General features: G+C 45.7%; 6 protein-coding genes across 6 annotated transcripts; 2 read left to right on the top strand and 4 right to left on the bottom strand.

Moving 5' to 3' along the window:
* Nucleotides 1-13: 13 nt before the first annotated feature.
* Nucleotides 14-1,401, bottom strand: N7478_011005 (uncharacterized protein; the record flags this gene model as incomplete). Its single annotated transcript, XM_056927219.1, has 2 exons — nt 14-1,173; nt 1,356-1,401. 2 exons carry the CDS (start codon nt 1,399-1,401, stop codon nt 14-16), a joined length of 1,206 nt encoding a protein of 401 aa, XP_056774267.1.
* A 1,034-nt stretch (nt 1,402-2,435) lies between these two features.
* On the bottom strand, nt 2,436-3,301 carry N7478_011004 (carbonic anhydrase family protein; the record flags this gene model as incomplete). Its single annotated transcript, XM_056927218.1, has 2 exons — nt 2,436-2,806; nt 2,857-3,301. The coding sequence occupies 2 exons, from the start codon at nt 3,299-3,301 to the stop codon at nt 2,436-2,438; spliced, it is 816 nt and encodes a 271-aa protein (XP_056774266.1).
* A 2,615-nt stretch (nt 3,302-5,916) lies between these two features.
* bioDA (adenosylmethionine-8-amino-7-oxononanoate aminotransferase) lies at nt 5,917-8,484 on the top strand (the record flags this gene model as incomplete). Its single annotated transcript, XM_056927217.1, has 5 exons — nt 5,917-6,098; nt 6,157-6,250; nt 6,299-7,623; nt 7,677-8,254; nt 8,312-8,484. 5 exons carry the CDS (start codon nt 5,917-5,919, stop codon nt 8,482-8,484), a joined length of 2,352 nt encoding a protein of 783 aa, XP_056774265.1.
* Nucleotides 8,485-10,531: 2,047 nt separating this feature from the next.
* Nucleotides 10,532-12,089, top strand: N7478_011002 (uncharacterized protein; the record flags this gene model as incomplete). The annotated part of the gene is made up of 3 exons (XM_056927216.1): nt 10,532-10,683; nt 10,757-10,770; nt 10,840-12,089. 3 exons carry the CDS (start codon nt 10,532-10,534, stop codon nt 12,087-12,089), a joined length of 1,416 nt encoding a protein of 471 aa, XP_056774264.1.
* Nucleotides 12,090-12,341: 252 nt separating this feature from the next.
* N7478_011001 (sterol desaturase family protein) lies at nt 12,342-13,388 on the bottom strand (the record flags this gene model as incomplete). Its single annotated transcript, XM_056927215.1, has 1 exon — nt 12,342-13,388. One exon carries the CDS (start codon nt 13,386-13,388, stop codon nt 12,342-12,344), a length of 1,047 nt encoding a protein of 348 aa, XP_056774263.1.
* A 1,585-nt stretch (nt 13,389-14,973) lies between these two features.
* N7478_011000 (uncharacterized protein) lies at nt 14,974-16,026 on the bottom strand (the record flags this gene model as incomplete). The annotated part of the gene is made up of 1 exon (XM_056927214.1): nt 14,974-16,026. The coding sequence occupies one exon, from the start codon at nt 16,024-16,026 to the stop codon at nt 14,974-14,976; it is 1,053 nt and encodes a 350-aa protein (XP_056774262.1).
* Nucleotides 16,027-17,925: the final 1,899 nt, after the last annotated feature.

Raw genomic sequence — 17,925 nt, 5'->3', positions numbered from 1 at the left:
TGGTTTCTTCAACTCATTGTCTATACTTTCGAATGGATGCAGTAACGTCTCTGTGTTCTTGCTGCGATGATTTGACAGACCCAAGTCTCAATGAAAAAGCTTTCAGGTAATCGGGCATGGCATCTGCAATACGGCGTGCATATGATGAGCTCAATTGTTCACCCGAAATATCTTTGATTATTTCATGGACCAGCTCGTCAATATAAACGTCCCTCAGAGATCCCCTCAGAGTGAAAGCATCTGAGTACACTGTCTGTACTTCGTCAATTTCAGACACCAACCATGTTCCAGTATTTAAAACCGAGTGGTCCTCAGCAGAAAACACTATTTCAGAGACATATTGCGAGGCGGTGGTGATTGTATCTGCAAATTGAAGACGAAGAAGTTCAACGGGACGATTTTCAACCTGAATATTTGGCGCAGTAGCTTCAGAAAGAACGAAAGTAGAGTCGCGTCGCTCGCTTTCGATATAGGAATCGGAATATTTGTCGTCTTGTGTTTCATCAAACTTACTGATGACTTCTGTTCTGCTATCATGGTCACTCACATCTGAGATATCGTGCATATATTCTCTCAAATCGAGTCGTGTGGTCGAGTTAAATGCTGCTAAGTTTTGCAATGCCTCTTTTCCGCGAAGACTTCTCCCACTTAGCTGGAAATATCTCGAAGAAAAGACAGAAGTGCGGTTTTGAGCGGTTTCCAAAGAGGGCCTTGAGGACATCTGGATTATTCTATTAGATAGAGTCTTTCTCAGAAGTTGCAGATCATCCCGGGCTTCGTGAAGAATTGGATTCTTTTCTGAGCCGCTTTCGGGGAAAAGACTATCTAATCGAGATGCGTGTCGCTTAAATTCCATGTAGTCGCTGAAAAGTCCACAGTTGTTGTGGTCCTCTATGGTCTCTTGAGCAGCTTGGTAGGAGTGTCGTAAGAAGCGAGTGTCTATGATAGGCCAAGTATGATATAACCCAGGATCTTGTTCTTCCGAATCATCATTTCGTATTTTGTCTCGGATTTGGAGCTGGTTTGTACAGAATGTTTGCTCCAATCTGTGGATTCTCACTGTGTCGATCATCGGACTCGAGGTTTCATGCTTGGTAACTAGCCCATCCCACGTAACCTTCTGCCTAAAGGACGGTTTGGCATTGACGGTTCGGTCGATAAGCCCGTAGTGGACTAATTTTGAAAGTGTATGATGTATATTAGGGTCTTCTTCCGGCTGGTCTGCTGGAGTATATTCGAATTTTCAATGGAAATCGCATCTCGTCCAAAGTTGAGGAGTCCAACAGAGACACGATGATCCAAGAATGACAGAAGATTAACGAGGGATAAGGCTTGATATTGTGAGAGGTACTAACTCGGATATAGCAAGAGTAAAATTGGAACAGTTCTAATGTCAGGCATCACTGGAGACAATTATAGTCTAATATTATCTTAGTATCTTTATATATGTCTTTCCAGGCATCTTCAACTTGAGGTTCCTGGATGAAGTCAAAACATGATATATAAGTCGACTGAATACTATTTAACTTTATTGATTCCTCAGAGATAGCCTTTATATAGACTCAGGCACACATTGGAATCTGCCTAGGTGGCGGGTTTTACCGCGTCGCGTCTGCCCCACAGATGCAGGCGGTGAAGCGCCTGTAAACTTCATACAATACATTTACAGTATGTACAGTATGTAGAGCCTGAGTATGCACATGCTCGTGCACAACGCCAGGTGTATTGGTATACGGAGTTCGGAGTACACTCCACTGCCTTCTGGGAAAGAACGGGATCCATTTCCATTATAAGACGTGCAATTTTAATCTCGTAAACGAGCATATGATATTAATAAGGTGTGTGGACATATAAGGATTTTTCTACCTTAAAAAAACAAACCAAAATGCCCCGACCATATTAAAATCCCTATCGACCTCCACTTTGTGACTTCCCCAGATCTAGTCACCATTCTATGCCATGAATACACACGACTGCACAAAAGGGCCGATGAATGTGCGCAGGATTCGATCCAGGGGGATAATTCCGGCCAAGTCCGTGGAGTCTCCACTTTGAATCGCGAAGAATTCTGGGCTAAAGCTTCGGCGCGCTTGGCATCAACCACGCGCTCGGGATTTTTTACGTTTTTTTTACGAAATATTGACCATCCGCCCCGAAATAATAGGGGTCCCTTCATAATATCGAGGTATGAGCGCTCTAACGGAATCTCATTGGCGAGATATGTGCCGTGGTTTGGACATAGGCGGATCCACAAGGCGCAAATTACGGAAACCGAATTGGGAAATTTGCTTGTAGCATCAATTGACATTGACACTCTTTGTATTATGAATTATTGTATATACAGCTTTCAGCCTTTCTTATCAACACGGCAACAATCTCCAAATCGCCAACTCCAATCATCAACTTTTAGAATGGTAGCTCGTAGAAACGAGAACTTAGTTCAGCTCCTTAGCGGCAACCTCCAGAAGGTTGTCCTGGCCAAGGGCGTTCTGGGTGTAACGAGCGTTGTACTTCAGAATGTGCTTGACAGCGTTGTAGCTCTGGACGTTCAGGGGGAGGGGCTCGGTGCTCAGGAACCAGGCAACGCTCTCGGAGCAAGGAGGGGTGGTCAGAGAGCCGGAGTACTGGTAGATACCGTGGGAGTTCAGGTGCTGGGTCAGGCCAGAGAAGTCCAGCTGGTCGGTCTTGGTGTAGGTACCAGGGGTGGCAATGTCATCGATGTGAGCGAAGACAGAGTCGAAGAGAGGAGTGGAGTAACCGAACTGGGAGAGCTCGAAGACAAAGCCAACAACAGCAATGGCACCAGCTAGAGAAGTGTTAGTTTTTGATTTGGTTTAGATATGTGGATAGACATACCAGTGTTCTCGAAGACGAAGTGAACCTCCATGGGGTAGTACTCGTTGTTGATGCGGTGCTCGCTAGGAGTGTGGAAGTGGAACTGAGCAAGCTTGTACGAGGTGCCGTTGGCAGACAGAGTACCGTTGGTCAGAACAACCTCGAGGCCGGAGCCAAGGTTCTCGAACTTAGCATTGTCGGCCTTGGGGACGTGGAAGTGAACCGAGTTGGCGGCAGCGTAGGAGATCTCGTCAGTCTCAATGTTGATGGGAGACTGGAACTTGCCGGTGGAGCAAGCGCTGTTGGCGCTGTCCAAACCGTACCAGTTCAGAGGGCCACCGAGGTTGGTGTAGTTGAAGGAGTTAGCCTCAACGGTGCCATCAGCGGCACGGGGCATAAGGGAGGTGCCACGAAGGCAAGAGGCCGAAGCGGCAGCGATGAAAGGAAGGACAGCAGAGAACTTCATTTTGATATACTGGGAAGAGAAATTGGAGTAAAAAACAAAATATTTCTGGACTACATAGTGCCTGGAAGGGGTGTACCCTTTTGTACTCGGTACTCTCTCCTAGCGCAATGGGGGATTTCAAATTCTTTCTCTTGGCTCCATCAATCCACAGACGTGATCATCTGCTGGTCGTGATTGTGGAATCGTAATAAGGTCAAGGTGGAGGTATAATGCTGGTATGGAAACGATTTTCGGCGGTGCCGGGTCTTTCGAGGGATTAAGATCCCACCTATATCCATCGCTAGAACTGCATGAAGAAAAAGATCGACTGGAACCAGATTACCAACGAGGTAGTATGTAGTGGTGAGCTGAAGTTGTGGGTTTCCTATCCGACGTTCTGGAAAGAGGCGTTATTAGATGGATCTCTGTCCCCACTTAGTTCGATGCGAGATGAGATCTTCGGTAAGAAACTTCCAGATCAACCAATGAACTATAGCTTACGGTACCTGTCGGATGAGTGGCCTTTTACTCGGGCTTAGTCTATTTCTGAATACAAAGATCTCGATAAAGCCCCGTACGGAGAAGTTCGGTTCTCTCGTCTATCGCCAGATACTGCGCCAATCGCAATTTAAGGCACATGCATCTCCTTTACCCCAGCCCACAAAAGAGCAAGACATGCCAGGGCTTTGACCCGGAACCTCTTCATTAAATGACGAATGCTACATTCTTGTATAATAAACACTTGTACACCATGCATTGTATGAATGAGCTGCTTGAGATGGACACGGCATCGCGGTGACTGCAAAGCGAACTTCCCCATCCAAAAGCGGAAGTATGCATTCAAGCGCCCCCTAAAGACGAAATCCATGGAGTAAATTTCAATAGGTCGATTTTAGAGACACTCTGACAACCTCTTAAAGTTAGAACTTGCTTATTTAGGTAAGGCTGGCATAAATGTGCCGTGTCGGGGACCCTCGAGGAATCAGATTGGTTGTAGTGGGCCAAAAGTCCCGCATTTGCTAATAAATCCTCAACTAATTCATCACTTGCCGTGCCGCCCATGAGCAATATGATCTAGGTACTGAGATTACACTGTAATGTGTAAAAGGGGGCTCATGCTCTCAGGTCTGTCGTGATTCGACGTATCTTCGTAAGTATATGTGCCTTTCCATTTTTGGACGTGTATTTTCTATACCGATGGGACGAACACCTCCACCAGAGGACCGTGCCACTTTGTATGAGATCGTGGAAAATTCGGATAATCCCTATTATTTGGTCCAAAAAGAGCCGGAAGTGATAGTCCGATGGGGAAAAGGGTTCATATTGGCGGCTCAAGCCTCTCCAAGATTCCAGAAGCGGGAAGGATCAAATGAGGCATTTCACCTGAAATATTGGCTGTCTATTGAGGAAGACATCTACATTCTGCTATCATCATTTCAAATTTCATGTTCATGTTCCTTTCAGAAACAGTTTCGTCAATTAAAGTCACATCGTAGAATAATTGACGTAAATATTGTACAGAAGCTTACCCTCTTGATTGTCTTTCTCCGAGGTCTTACAGCTCCGAGTCCACAAGCTACTTTCACATATTGCCCCTCTTATCTTGGTAGGGTCTGACTCTGTAATATGGAGAAAATAGAGTGCGTGGGAAGTACTCCATACAGTACTGTGTAGAAAAGAAAAAAATGCCAAATTAATTTCGTAACCCATTTTGGCAAGGGTTGGATCCAGTCAAATTTCAATCATTTGAGACAAGTGCTCACTTCTTGCATTATTGTTACAAGGATAAAGCATAATCTTTTTTAGAACATAGGAAGTTCCCTATTAGCACGTCTGTAACATACCTCGCCTTTTACAGAACTGATAGTATAATCCACATATATTAACAAAACGGATGAGCTTGAAAGCGCTGGAGTTGTCGTGTAAATCCTATAGCCCTACGAGGCAAGAGCTGCCAGCCTGGGACGACGTTGATTCAGAATTCAGTTTGCACGTGCAGAGAGTGTAGTTCAAGTTTCTCTCTTTCATTTCTTTCTTTTTAGATGAAACAGTTAGGTCCCCACGGTGTGTAGATCAAGCGCGGAGTAGTCTTCAACCGCATCAGCTCTCGCGCCTATTGCGACTCCGAGTGACGCGAAATGAATTCGAGTTGGACAGAGGAATGATTCAATTTCTACCAGGATTGTCCAGAATCTCAGTATATTATAGTCACTCTCGCTGCGTTTCCCCGATTGCCTAACTATTTGAGCCTCTAACTCCGAAGGTAGTTTCCTGGCGCACGGTCGGCTAGGAACGGGTGCTGAGGATCATCCCGCACTTTAAGTCTGAGCAAATCCGGGGCAAACAAGGAACATCAAGCAGATTCAGTGGTTGAAATCTCCCAAAAACATTCAATAATTTCAATCCTTCGTCATCCATTGTTTTTGTTGATTTTGTAGATCCAGAACTCCGTTCCCGTCCGTTGGGAACACCCAACCGAGAAATCAACCTCGGTGAAAGGGAAACTGGGCAAATGTGGAGTCACAACGGGATCTTGATTCGCCAATTGACGTCAAACTTCCCGGTAAACGCAAACAGCGCGGAGTCATCTTCACCACTTTCCGAGGTCATTGTATTCACTCATATCTCCTGCAACAATGGCTCCGGTTGGTGCAGGGCTTTGGCGCACTTTGCGCGCTCATCAGGTCTACGGTGCGAATACTGATGTCGGCAAAACAATCGTCTCAACTGTGTTATGTAATGCGGTGCAGAGGCAGAAACAACGCGCCGCTTTCTTGAAGCCTGTATCAACGGGGGCATTGGACGAAGCTGATGATCGGTAAGCTTAGAAATTGGACGGCAGAGGCGCTGCGATTGAATTCTAATGCGCTTGATAGACACTTGGAGCGATATGGAGCCGGTGCATTGACCAAGTGTCTGTATCAATTCGATGAGCCTGTCAGCCCGCATATCGCGGCCAAATCGAAGACTGTGAGTCCTTCCTTGAAGCTTACTGGAATATATCTCTAACATTAACAGATTCCACGCGACGATGATCTGCTTGCATCAATTCACCAAACACTGTCTGGTTGGGCTCGGTCGGACATTGATTTTGCATTGGTCGAGACTGCCGGCGGCGTACATTCTCCCGGCCCCAATGGCAACTCGCAAGCTGATCTCTACCGACCTCTACGACTTCCCATTGTGCTCGTAGCAGACTCCCGACTTGGCGGTATTTCCTCGTCGATCTCAGCTTATGAGTCTTTGGTTATGCGAGGGTACGATGTACAATCCGTTTTACTATTCCGAGATGACTACTATCAGAATCACGACTACCTTGGACAATTCTTTAGTAAGAAGAGTATACCATTGGTCCACTTACCATCTCCACCGAGCAGACCTGTGCAAATAGACGCAGATGCGCAGAAAAGAGACGAAGAAGCTATGTACACTTATTATCGTCAAGCTTCTCAGGAATCGGAGATATTGCGCCTTCTCGAAGAAATGTCACTCACGAACAAAACACGAATCGAGAGATTAGAGGAAATGACCGAAAAAGCGAAAGACTTGATCTGGTATCCCTTCACTCAACATCAAGGCATGCAAGCCAAAGACATCACTGTCATTGATTCGGCACACGATGATTACTTCCAAACATTCAACTCTGGTAGCACTGACAGTGAGCTTCGTCCAACATTTGACGCCTCAGCATCCTGGTGGACTCAGGGTCTAGGCCACGGAAACCCCGACCTTTCGCTTTCAGCCGCCTATGCTGCCGGTCGGTACGGCCATGTCATGTTTGCGGGTGCAGTCCACGAACCAGCATTATCCCTTGCCAGTGACTTGTTGGAAACACTTGACAACCCACGCTTCCGCAAAGTCTTCTATACTGATAATGGAAGTACCGGTATGGAGGTCGCGATCAAGATGGGCCTCCGAGCTGCGTGCGATCGGTACGGCTGGGATGCCAGCCAAGAGAAGATTAATATTCTTGGACTCAAAGGCAGCTACCATGGTGATACTATCGGCGTGATGGACTGTTCTGAGCCCTCGACATATAACAAGAAGGTTGAGTGGTACCGTGGTCGGGGTCACTGGTTTGATTTCCCTCTCGTCAAGATGGTCAACGGCAAGTGGAAGGTGGAGGTTCCAGCGGAACTAAAAGAAGATCTTGGATCCGATGCGGAGTTCAGTTCTTTGGGATCGGTTTTTGACCTGAACAACCGATTGAGCTCCGAAGCCAGCGATCGTTATAAGGCATATATTCACCGAACTATTAAGGATCTCGTTGAAACACATGGAATGAAATTTGGCGCCCTGATTTTGGAACCTGTCATCCTGGGTGCGGGTGGTATGCTCTTCTGGTAAGTGATATTCTCTCTCTATACATTGAGAGACCTGCTAATTGATTTTCAAGTGATCCTTTGTTCCAACGCTGCCTCACAGATGTTGTCCGCGAACACCCAGAGCTCTTCTCTCCCGACGCCACAGTCGCGAAAGAATCCCCATCATGGTCCGGTCTACCTGTCATTTTCGACGAAGTTTTCACCGGCCTGTACCGACTTGGACGTCCCACTTCCGCATCTTTCCTCGGCGTCCACCCTGACGTGGGCGTGAATGCCAAACTTCTGACCGGTGGTCTTATTCCACTTTGCACAACAGCCGCCAGCAACGAGATCTTCGACGCATTCTCCAGTCCTGAGAAGAGCGATGCCCTCCTTCATGGACATAGCTATACTGCCCATGCTATGGGATGCACAGTTGCAGTGGACTCTCTCAAAACCATGTCCAAGCTAGACAAGAATGGGTCTTGGGATGGATACCGTGCAGATTGGAAAGAAGCTGCGTCCTCATCAACACAGGAGTCTGTGCCAGAGGTTTGGAGTGTCTGGTCTAACGGACTCCTCCAGGACTTGTCCTCTGCCGATTCGGTTGAGAGCGTCTTCGCTATTGGAACGGTGTTGAGTATTTCTTTGCGTGATGAACAAGGTGGTGGTAAGTACTTACTCTACAACTTTTACTTTTCGCAATTAGCTACTAAGATAATTATAGGATACACTTCCAATGTTGCCAAGGGCTTGCAACAGAAGTTGGCTGTCGGCGGTGACCAGTTCAATGTTCACTCCCGTGTCCTGGGTAATATCATATACTTGATGTCTGCCGTGACTTCGAAGCCTGACTCTCTGCGGGAAATGGAGAGGCTCCTTCGTTCTTCCTTGTTATGATGAAAAGTCATGTTCCTTAGATTATTCATTTGCAACACTAGCGCTATATGTTTGAGTTTCCAATTTCACTTCCAGGTAAAATGTCTCAACGGTTTACGATTATTCAAAAGCAATTGTTGGAGATGCTGATATGCGGCGGATATGGTAGCATAGGCAATCTGGACACTTTTGAATCCTCCTTTGCTCACTGAAACTATCATATCAAGTTCCTCGATACTTTCTACGGAGCTTTCATCTTTTTGGGGTGGATTTGTCAGATCGCCGACGGATCGGTTCCTTCCCCCTCAATTGCCAACAGCCGATTGCATCATAAGCACGCCCTATAGAGTACATGTAAACCTAAACAATTATTCGCGCCCTATCCTGTGGGGTTTTGCTTTTTTAAACCCCAACCTTGGAAGTCATTAATTGTATGTAATCGCATTGCCAGGTTTCCCCGCGGGGCGAGTGGGCCTGTGTAGTCATAGAAACTGTAGGCTCGGAATTAAGCCATTCTATTTACGTAGTGAGATTCAAATGTTTCAAATGTCGGGAAAATTTGAGTGAATGATGTTTCCGTGGACAATATTATTGGTAATCTTAGGTGACAAGGGACTTTGACACCCATCGCATCTTGATATGAATCTTGTCAAAATGAAAACCATATCTATTGACCGCATATCAGTTATTCTTCTGACCTCCCCGCCATCTGGAAGGATAATACAAACGGGTCTTTTAGGAACCTTGACCGTTTCCAAGGCTGCTGAGATGCAAGGCTGAAGCTTATTTCCAGGATACTCAGGAGTCTGTTGGGGCCGATTTGGGGATTTGAGTTTGCTCTGCATAAGCATTTCGATCAAAGAATCCTTCGAAACGTGAGAATCATTCTGTTCAAGTGGTTTTGATTGGATTTTTTATTTATATGTGGAGTTCCCAAGTGAGGATGGCTAACTTTACCCTTTTAGATCCCCGGAGTGCAAAGAAAGGTTATGGAGCCATGCATTGAGGACTCAAAACATAATCCATATATCCGGCACAAGTCTACGGTGCCATCTATCACGGCAAAGAAAACCCGTGCGGGCCTTGCACTGACGTGTGGGGGTAGTCTCGGCTCCGGATGGAGACTCGCATGGCATATCGGTTTTTAAGGGGCCGGGGTTCAGCAAATGTAATTTTCTCTCTGCTTATCCCCACGCGTCCGAGAAATGATTGGAGGCTAGAGCAAATTTTGTGTCATGCAATCTCTTGGCAGGAGGTGGCGGGAGCTTAAACGGTTCTCTTGACTAAAAAAAAATCTTCTTCATGGTGGCGATGATGCGCCTCAAGCCGCAGATGATACTTCTGTTGGTAAGCCAGGATCCTAACATCGGTATTCCCGGAACGCTGTCAGAAAATATCGGCAGATTATCACTACTTTAGACAACTGTATAACATGTGAATATTGTTATTTCAATAGATATCATTCGAATCCCGATGCTTTTGCAAGCAGATTCGGCATTTTTATCCCTTGGCATTGAAATTTGTTGAGGTCGGGACTTAAACCAGTCCGGCTACAGTCGGCCAGCCTCTAGGAAGCCCGAGATTTTCGTTAGATAATAAATAGCCCGCCCGATGCCGTTATTGGTCCATAAATGTATTAAAGTGGATACATTGATCCCTTGCCGCGCGCGGAAGTGGACCGAAAGACGCTTAAATGTATGCAGATCTTGACCGGTCACCGATCTTACATTTACATGACTACAAAGAACCTCTCCAATTAATTTTGATCCATAATAGAATCGGCAAAAGAAAATTAACTTGCCTCTGATAAGCGGCGATAATGGTTATCTTTCCAGACTTTCTAGCCCCAGAATTTTCCCCATAAATTCCCGTAAAAAGTAATTCTCGCGGGGTTTGCGGTTGGCTCATGCGACGTTGCGATCCACCCACGGTTATCTAATGATTTTTCTGCACACATACATATGGATCTGATCCCGGGGTTTAATCTCTGGTTTCTTTCTTTCTCGTTTTGTTTGCTTTGCCTCTCTTCCTGACTTCCCGGTAGACCGACACATATCATACCGGCAAAATGACCCTCGACGGCGTTGCTCCAGAGCGCTACCCGGTTGATACCGAGTCGGGGTATGATGAGAAGAAATTGGATAATGACCAGCCTCAATATGTCGATGCTTTTGGTGACGAGTCCAATGCGGAGGTCAAGTACAAGACTATGGAGTGGTGGTAAGTTTTCGTTTTGCTATGCGCTCAGACCCCTATGAAGAATGTCTGTCTAACGCTCTCGCCGATTCAATAGGCAAACCGGAATGTGTGAGTTTTTTCGAAACTCCGACAATTAGCGAAATGTTAGAGAGATCGGATTATACTAACAAGATGTAGTCATGATTGCTGAATCTGTCTCTTTGGGTGTCCTGTCTTTGCCAGCAACTCTTGCTGAGCTGGGCATGGCACCGGCCTTGGTCCTGATCATTGGTCTCGGTCTTCTCGCTACTTATACCGGATACGTCATTGGTCAATTTCATCAACGCTACCCTCACATCCAGAACCTCGCGGATGCCGGAGATGTTCTGTTTGGGCCCATTGGCCGTGAGGTCTTCGGAATTGGTCAACTGTTGTTCTCCATCTTCATCATGGGCAGTCACATTCTGACTTTCAGTGTGATGATGAACACCATTACTGACCACGGAACTTGCACCATGGTTTTCACTGCTGTCGGCTTCGCCATCTGTATGGTCTGCTCATTGCCCCGTACCATGAAAAACATGACCTATATCTCGTGTGCGTCTTTCGTCAGTATCTTGACTGCTGTCATTATTACTATGATCGGCGTTGGTATTCAAGGAAAGACTGCTCCCATCACAGCAACCATGGATACAAACCTCTTCAAGGCTTTCACTGCTGTTACCAATATCGTGTTTGCTTACTGCGCCCACGTCGCTTTCTTTGGTCTCCTTGCGGAGATGAGAGAGCCCCGCGATTTCCCTAAGGCTCTGTACATGCTGCAGACATTCGAGATTATCTTCTACACTGTCGCTGCTGTTGTTATCTATAACTATGCTGGCCAAGAGGTTACTTCGCCTGCATTGGGCTCCGCTGGACCGGTGCTCAAGAAGGTTGCCTACGGAATTGCCATTCCTACAGTATGTGAACTCCTAAAATCCGGATCACAATTTTTCATCATAGCTAACATGTTCCAGATCGTGGGTGCCGGTGTTGTCAATGGTCACATTGGTCTAAAGTACATTTACGTCCGTCTTTTCCGTGGAACTGATCGTATGCACCGCCGCGATCTCACCTCCTACGGATCCTGGGTCCTCATCGGCTTGATATGCTGGATTATCGCTTGGATTATCGCCGATGCCATTCCTGTTTTCAGTGATCTTCTGAGTCTGATCAGCTCGCTTTTCGCTAGTTGGTTCAGTTACGGACTTGGTGGAGTTTACTGGTTGCATATTAACAAGGGCAAGTGGTTCTCTTCTCCTAGGAAGATTGCTCTTACTATCCTCAATGTCTGCATTGTTCTTATTGGAGCTTGCATGTGTGGTCTTGGCCTGTATGTTTCTGGTAAGGCCATTCATGATGATGCTTCTAGCAACAGCTTTTCTTGCGCTAGCAACGCCAACGCATAGCGGGCTCTTTTTGGATTTGGATTTCACTCGCATGATCCATTTGCATGTTATTTTGTATTATATCATACGCATCTGTCTATGGGGGAGGCGCTTAGGATAGGGATTATAAAGCGATCTTCTACTGTTACCAAATTATCGGTTACCTGTATCTGTATCATAAAGCAACAGTGTGTTTATTTTTTTATCACTGAAACAACTACAAAGGACAGTCATAACCATTCATAAGTTTAAGTAATGGGCTTTCATCGAGCCTTAAAATAGAGGCATCATCGCAACATTCTCATAATCCACATTTTCCTCCACAGATTCAATCCGATCAGTGGTAGTACCGAAGATCTGATCCCAGAGACGTGTTTGTTTCCCATAGTTATGGCTCTTCCTCCAGCCCTTGCGGTGGTGAAGATCATGATCCTCGATGACAATTTCACAGTTAAACATCTTCAACAACCAGCTCAGAGTGGATGGCACAGTTAAATGCATTCGAAGCCCACTGTGTCCGAAGACCTCAGCAAAAGCCACATATTGGTGGCAAATCCACCACTCGTAGAATCCCATCGGCAGGCCCATAAATCGGAGACTGAAATATGTCATCACCGGCACACCAACCATATCGAAGAACTCTTGCTCGTGGTCTGCATAGGCGGCAAGGAGGGGATTCGGATGCTTCGTCAAGTGATGCGTGCGGTGGAACTTCCAGAAAAAGCCCACATCGTGCATAAGGCGATGATACCAGTAGAACCAGAAGTCGAGGACGATACCATAGAGACCGATCTCAAGGGGGAGATAGAGCCAGTTCAGTTGGCTTGGTAGCTGGTCTCTGTTATAGGTTAAGTAGACGGCGAGGACGAGTCGAGATCCGGTGGTTTTGTAAAGGGAGTGCACGACCTTGCCGACGCCTACGTCAGGTACGCCGTCTCGTTCATGTTTATCGCCATCGAGGAAGCCGTAGATGTGGCCCATTCGGCGGAGAACGTGGACTTGGTATATGACTATGGCGTTGAATGCGAAGAAATAGAAGTTGAAGGTGCTGATCGGTCCTAATGTATGGCCTGTATAGGTCATAAAGAGCTGATGCAGAAGTAGGGGGACGGCAGAGTAGAATAGAACCCATCGCTGAAGAGACCACTGAGGCATGTAGGGTATTTTTTCATCTTTGGCGTGTACTGGGACTTCCTTGTTCAGTTCTTGCGGATGGGCGTTGAGGATTTCCAGAGCCCAGTGGTGGTGCGTCCATTCTGAACGGTCGGCGGTACGCCATGTTGACTTCATAGAATCTTTAGATAGTGGTTTTGTATCCATGGTGAGGTCAGCTTGTTCATTCGAACCGTTGTATGGACTATGTGGACATCAAGTTCGTAACTACTAGGGGTGTGGTTTATATTTCTTCTGGTTCGGATATGGAATGCGGGGGTTTAGAACACATGTGAAGTGGTTCATGACGCCAAAGTAACCTTTTATGGATTTGGCATCCCCAACAAAACTTCCATGCCAATTGAAGAGATCGAGATGGACCTGGAGATCTGCAAAATGTGGATCTCCTCTGGTAAATCCCATGTGAATGTCTTCTGTCCCCACAGTTCCGTAAAGACCGAGGGGTTTGAACTCCTACGTATTAACTAATTGTTTGCTTGATCTATTTGGTGAGTGATTGATATATTTCATAAAATCGTCTTAACGTGAGGGCATATAGTATGTGATACAGCTGTGTTGTTCTTCGTAGTTCGCATGATCGTGCAAAATTTAGCCTCGGTTCCCGCGATCGTGAAATTCAATCTTGAGCCACGCCCAGTAAATACTAGTATTAGCCGGCGCCTTAGTTCCGTCTTAGTTTCTCGCCTAAGGGATCCACATCGATGCTTCCAATCGTATTTCTTGTTCGGTAATTCTTCATTGACGAAACAGGTAACCTTTGCGATAATTCTATGACTGGTGAATTAGTCCACTCTTGGGCCTGGGGTAAAACGGGGCATTCGGTAGTATATCGGGCGCTCGTTCCACTTGGTGAATTTTTATGAACATGTCCGAGTCTTTCTAGATGTTGCTACTCAGGGTTAGTATATTCGGACATCTGTTTCGTAGTAGAGCTTTGCATTTGATGTTGTTAAACTCCACAAGTTGTTGTTTGCGACTCTACACCCGACATTAGTGGCCATCTCCAGACTTTTACCAGACCTTTTGCAAGTTTAAACCACATCTCCCATGTAGTGTTTTGAATTTGAACGCATTGGAGTACGATATAGGACAGCATAAAGTTGTGAAGGCTCTAAAGAGTGACGATTAGAGTTTATTCGGTCATCCATGTTATATGTATTAACCTCCGCCGATCATTGTTGGGCTTTGAAGTCGGCTATATACCCACAACTCGTCCTTCGCATTATCATAAGGGTCATCTACATTATTTTTTTACTACCCCATATGACAGTACCGACCTTGGAATCAATTTTTTAGCCGATTGCTGCTTGGCATAGATTGTAGTCAAAGATGCAGATCGTTCTGCTCTGGCAAATGGGCAGCTGGTCGCCCCAAATAATTGGTGAAAAAAACGAGTAGCTTCTCTTTGATTGAGTGTGTCATCCTTAGTGCAGGGGCCATAATCTTCTCTGTATATTTTCATTTGACAAATGTCCGTAAGGACAATGGTCTCTACTTGCAGTTCATTATAACCTCTCTTTTTTATTCTGCCGCTGTTTGCCGTCCTCCTTTTGAAAACCGTAGGCCTAGAAAATAGCGCAGATTCTACGTTTACCCGCCTCGAGTTCCATGAATCAAGCAATCAATCAATCAATCCACGCAAGGATCAGAAGGGGAAACGGATCCATCAAGTATCATAATAGGCATCACTAGAATTTAATCATATCTTATATTCACATGGGTATCAATTCATTCATTCGGTCTTCATATTCTGCAGCTTCTTCGGCCTCACCACCGACCAGCACCATCCACCCAAGGCGGCAACAAAAACCAGCGTGAAACTCAAACTTGGCCCGAGAAAAATGCACATGAATTGACTTAAGACATAAGTAAATGGTATGATTATGTGAGAGACATCTTGGAATCTCGGTAGGGGGAACCTCGCACCAAGAAGCATTTTGAATTGAATGATGGATTGCTCCTGAGGATTCCCGGCATCATCTCGAGAAAGGATAGTGTCATGTTGAAGCTGAAATACGGCACAGAGTCTCCAGATGGTGCTTATGATATAATTAATCATATGCTGTTGGTTTGTACTTAAAGAAACATCAAGGCCGAGGTTTTCCGTGGATAGTGATACTTGGCTCGGCAGTTGCCCATCATCACTTGTGATATCGCTGAATGATGGTACTCGAAGTTTCTTGATCGGGCATTTCTTGTGCTCCATGACGTCGGTACCTGTGGTATCCCTTGTAGAGAAGAATGTATTCACAATTTCATTGTGCTCGTGTGTGGATTTCTCGCCGGGCTCAAGTTGTAGAGTGGGGTATTGTATAATTGCGGGGACGTGGGTGATTTCATGGATGTGATCCTCAATCTTGGAGACATCCGTCTCTGGTTCATATTCAGGTCGATTTGCTATGTCAAGATCCAGTATGCTAGCTTCGATCTGCCGCATTTCCCGATGCCTTTGGATCCGAGCGTGCCATAAATCCAACCATTTCTGGTGTAGGTTCTCTTTTTGCGTCTGGCTGTCATTGTGTTTCCAGTTGCCATGTATGAGGAGATCAACTAGTTCCGCAATACTCTTTTCAATGACGTCGTGTTCTTCATCTCGGAAAGACATCTTGTGTTGTAGAATCCTATGAGCTGTTCTGCTATTCTTTCGCGCGATTTGGTTCTGGCATTTCACGGCAAAGACCACATTCTTCTTGATCCTGTAAATTTTTGCAAGGCATCTCATGGGTTCATGCTCGGGAATATTAATGCAGAGCACATCACCGAGTCTAAGGGTGGTTCGCGACATTGTGGGGAATGAGTAATAGTATTGAATGAAAAAAGAGCAAAATCGTGTATAGAGATATTGTTGATGCTTCCTAGGTTTTGATGGTGATTTCAACTCGAGTTGAACAAGCCTCAAGTTAACCGTGTTTTTAATACAACTCAATATTTATCGATGGTCCCTTCTAGATTAAATAGCTACTCAATAACGTCCAAAAAGGAGCAACAATTTGGCTCCTCGTCATAGTAAATTCCCCACCCTCCACCATGGCCACTATTTTAAGCCACGACCAGGGGGCATCGCCACAGGCAGCAACTCAGCCTTAGGCATGGACTGAGGCTGCTGCAGCGAGATACCTGGCTTGGAAGAGTCTAGTCTAGCAACGAAACAGAGCGTAGGGCCTTTTTCACAAATTTTTTTTTTTTTCATCGTGACGATCTGTGTGGGCAGCCAGTAGTAGATGGAGGATCTAGGTGATTTCACAGCCCGAACACGTCTTCTAGCGCGTCGAGGCTGAGCAGTTGACAGGGGCTAGACAGATATCTTGTAGGCTGTAACCCGGCTAGTCATTAGAGGCTCTCAAAACCTGTCAGTTGGTATTTAATTGATCGAGGTGCTATTTTGCACGGTGTTAATAGTATATTAAGGTTAGAAAAGCTAGCGGTTCATGGATGAAACCAATAAGACCACCACGTTATATTTCATTGTTTTTGGATTTGACTAACTTCGAAAAAAGCTCCCTTTATCGGATCTGAATTGTCGAAAACTAATACAGATACAGCAGGTGAGGGGTAGGACGGGTTTCGTGTATGTCTCGTACTTTTGCATTCAAGTTTGTTTCGTCCTCTGGTCTATTATTAGCCCAGATTGCAGCTAAATAGTTGTTAACCCCTGCCTAGCGCAAGATTGCACCTGAGTGATGTTACATTGCTCACAGCAGAACATGCATGAACATGCATCAAGTCCAACATGAGCGGTGACGCCAATCCCGTTCTATCTCAATGCAGATCTATACTATGACGGAATAGTTTGAACGCTACCTCTTGCTGAGAATACTTATTTGCAATGTTATTGACTGTATTCTATGCGAACTCAATGCAATTTTTTGTCTGATTTGTCTAGTATCTAATGTCTATTACTACTTATTGGCATACCTAGAAATTAAGATTATACCCAGTACAGAGATATCTTGTGATTGAAAGGGTGGTACTAGTATATGTAGTGAATAGTGGCGGTCCATAGTATACTATTGCAAGGTAAGCTGCAAGAAAGTCCAAGAGACATGCATATCTATCATATAAGAAACCCACTGTCTTACACTCAATCAGTTGAGCCTGACTACCCATTTCTCCTATTTGCAAGACAGTGACTACCTGGACAGTCAACTGGCGATGATACCTGACTGCCGGGAAGTGCCTTATCCCTAATCGGTGGTTCCTGATTCGTCCCCGAGAACATGACATAAGCATCCCTTAATTGAAATTTTCATTGATGCCTGAGGCATAAATTACTGATAAGGATGGCCCAATTAGGCTTAGGTTGTGCTCATGTTAATAGGGAGCCCCGTGATTGGCTTAGACCCACCATCGGCGCCCAAACAAAAAAAAATTGTGTGGATAAGCCTGCCCGCCGATGCGCCTCGTCTCCTTCTCCCCTCCATTCTCTTGACATCCCTCACGCTTTCGAAGCTCAAGTGGATTGGAGCATCGACCGACCGTGTCTGGACATTGTACAGTTTTCATTTCCAGATCGAGCTTGGTACGATTTCCGTGTGTCGTTTACGATCCTTTTGACACTGAAAGGGCTTTTTTGATTATTTCTTACCCCCCGCGCCTTTGTTCGAGAAATAACCCCGCCGACTTGTCGCGCGCAGCCTGGTATTATACCACCACAGCTTTCTCCTAAGTTTTTGAACCATATACC

Source organism: Penicillium angulare, assembly GCF_028827245.1.
Source record: "Penicillium angulare strain IBT 27051 chromosome Unknown utg000008l_segment0_segment0, whole genome shotgun sequence".
NCBI lineage: Eukaryota > Fungi > Ascomycota > Eurotiomycetes > Eurotiales > Aspergillaceae > Penicillium > Penicillium angulare.
This window is presented reverse-complemented; position numbering and strand designations above follow the sequence as displayed.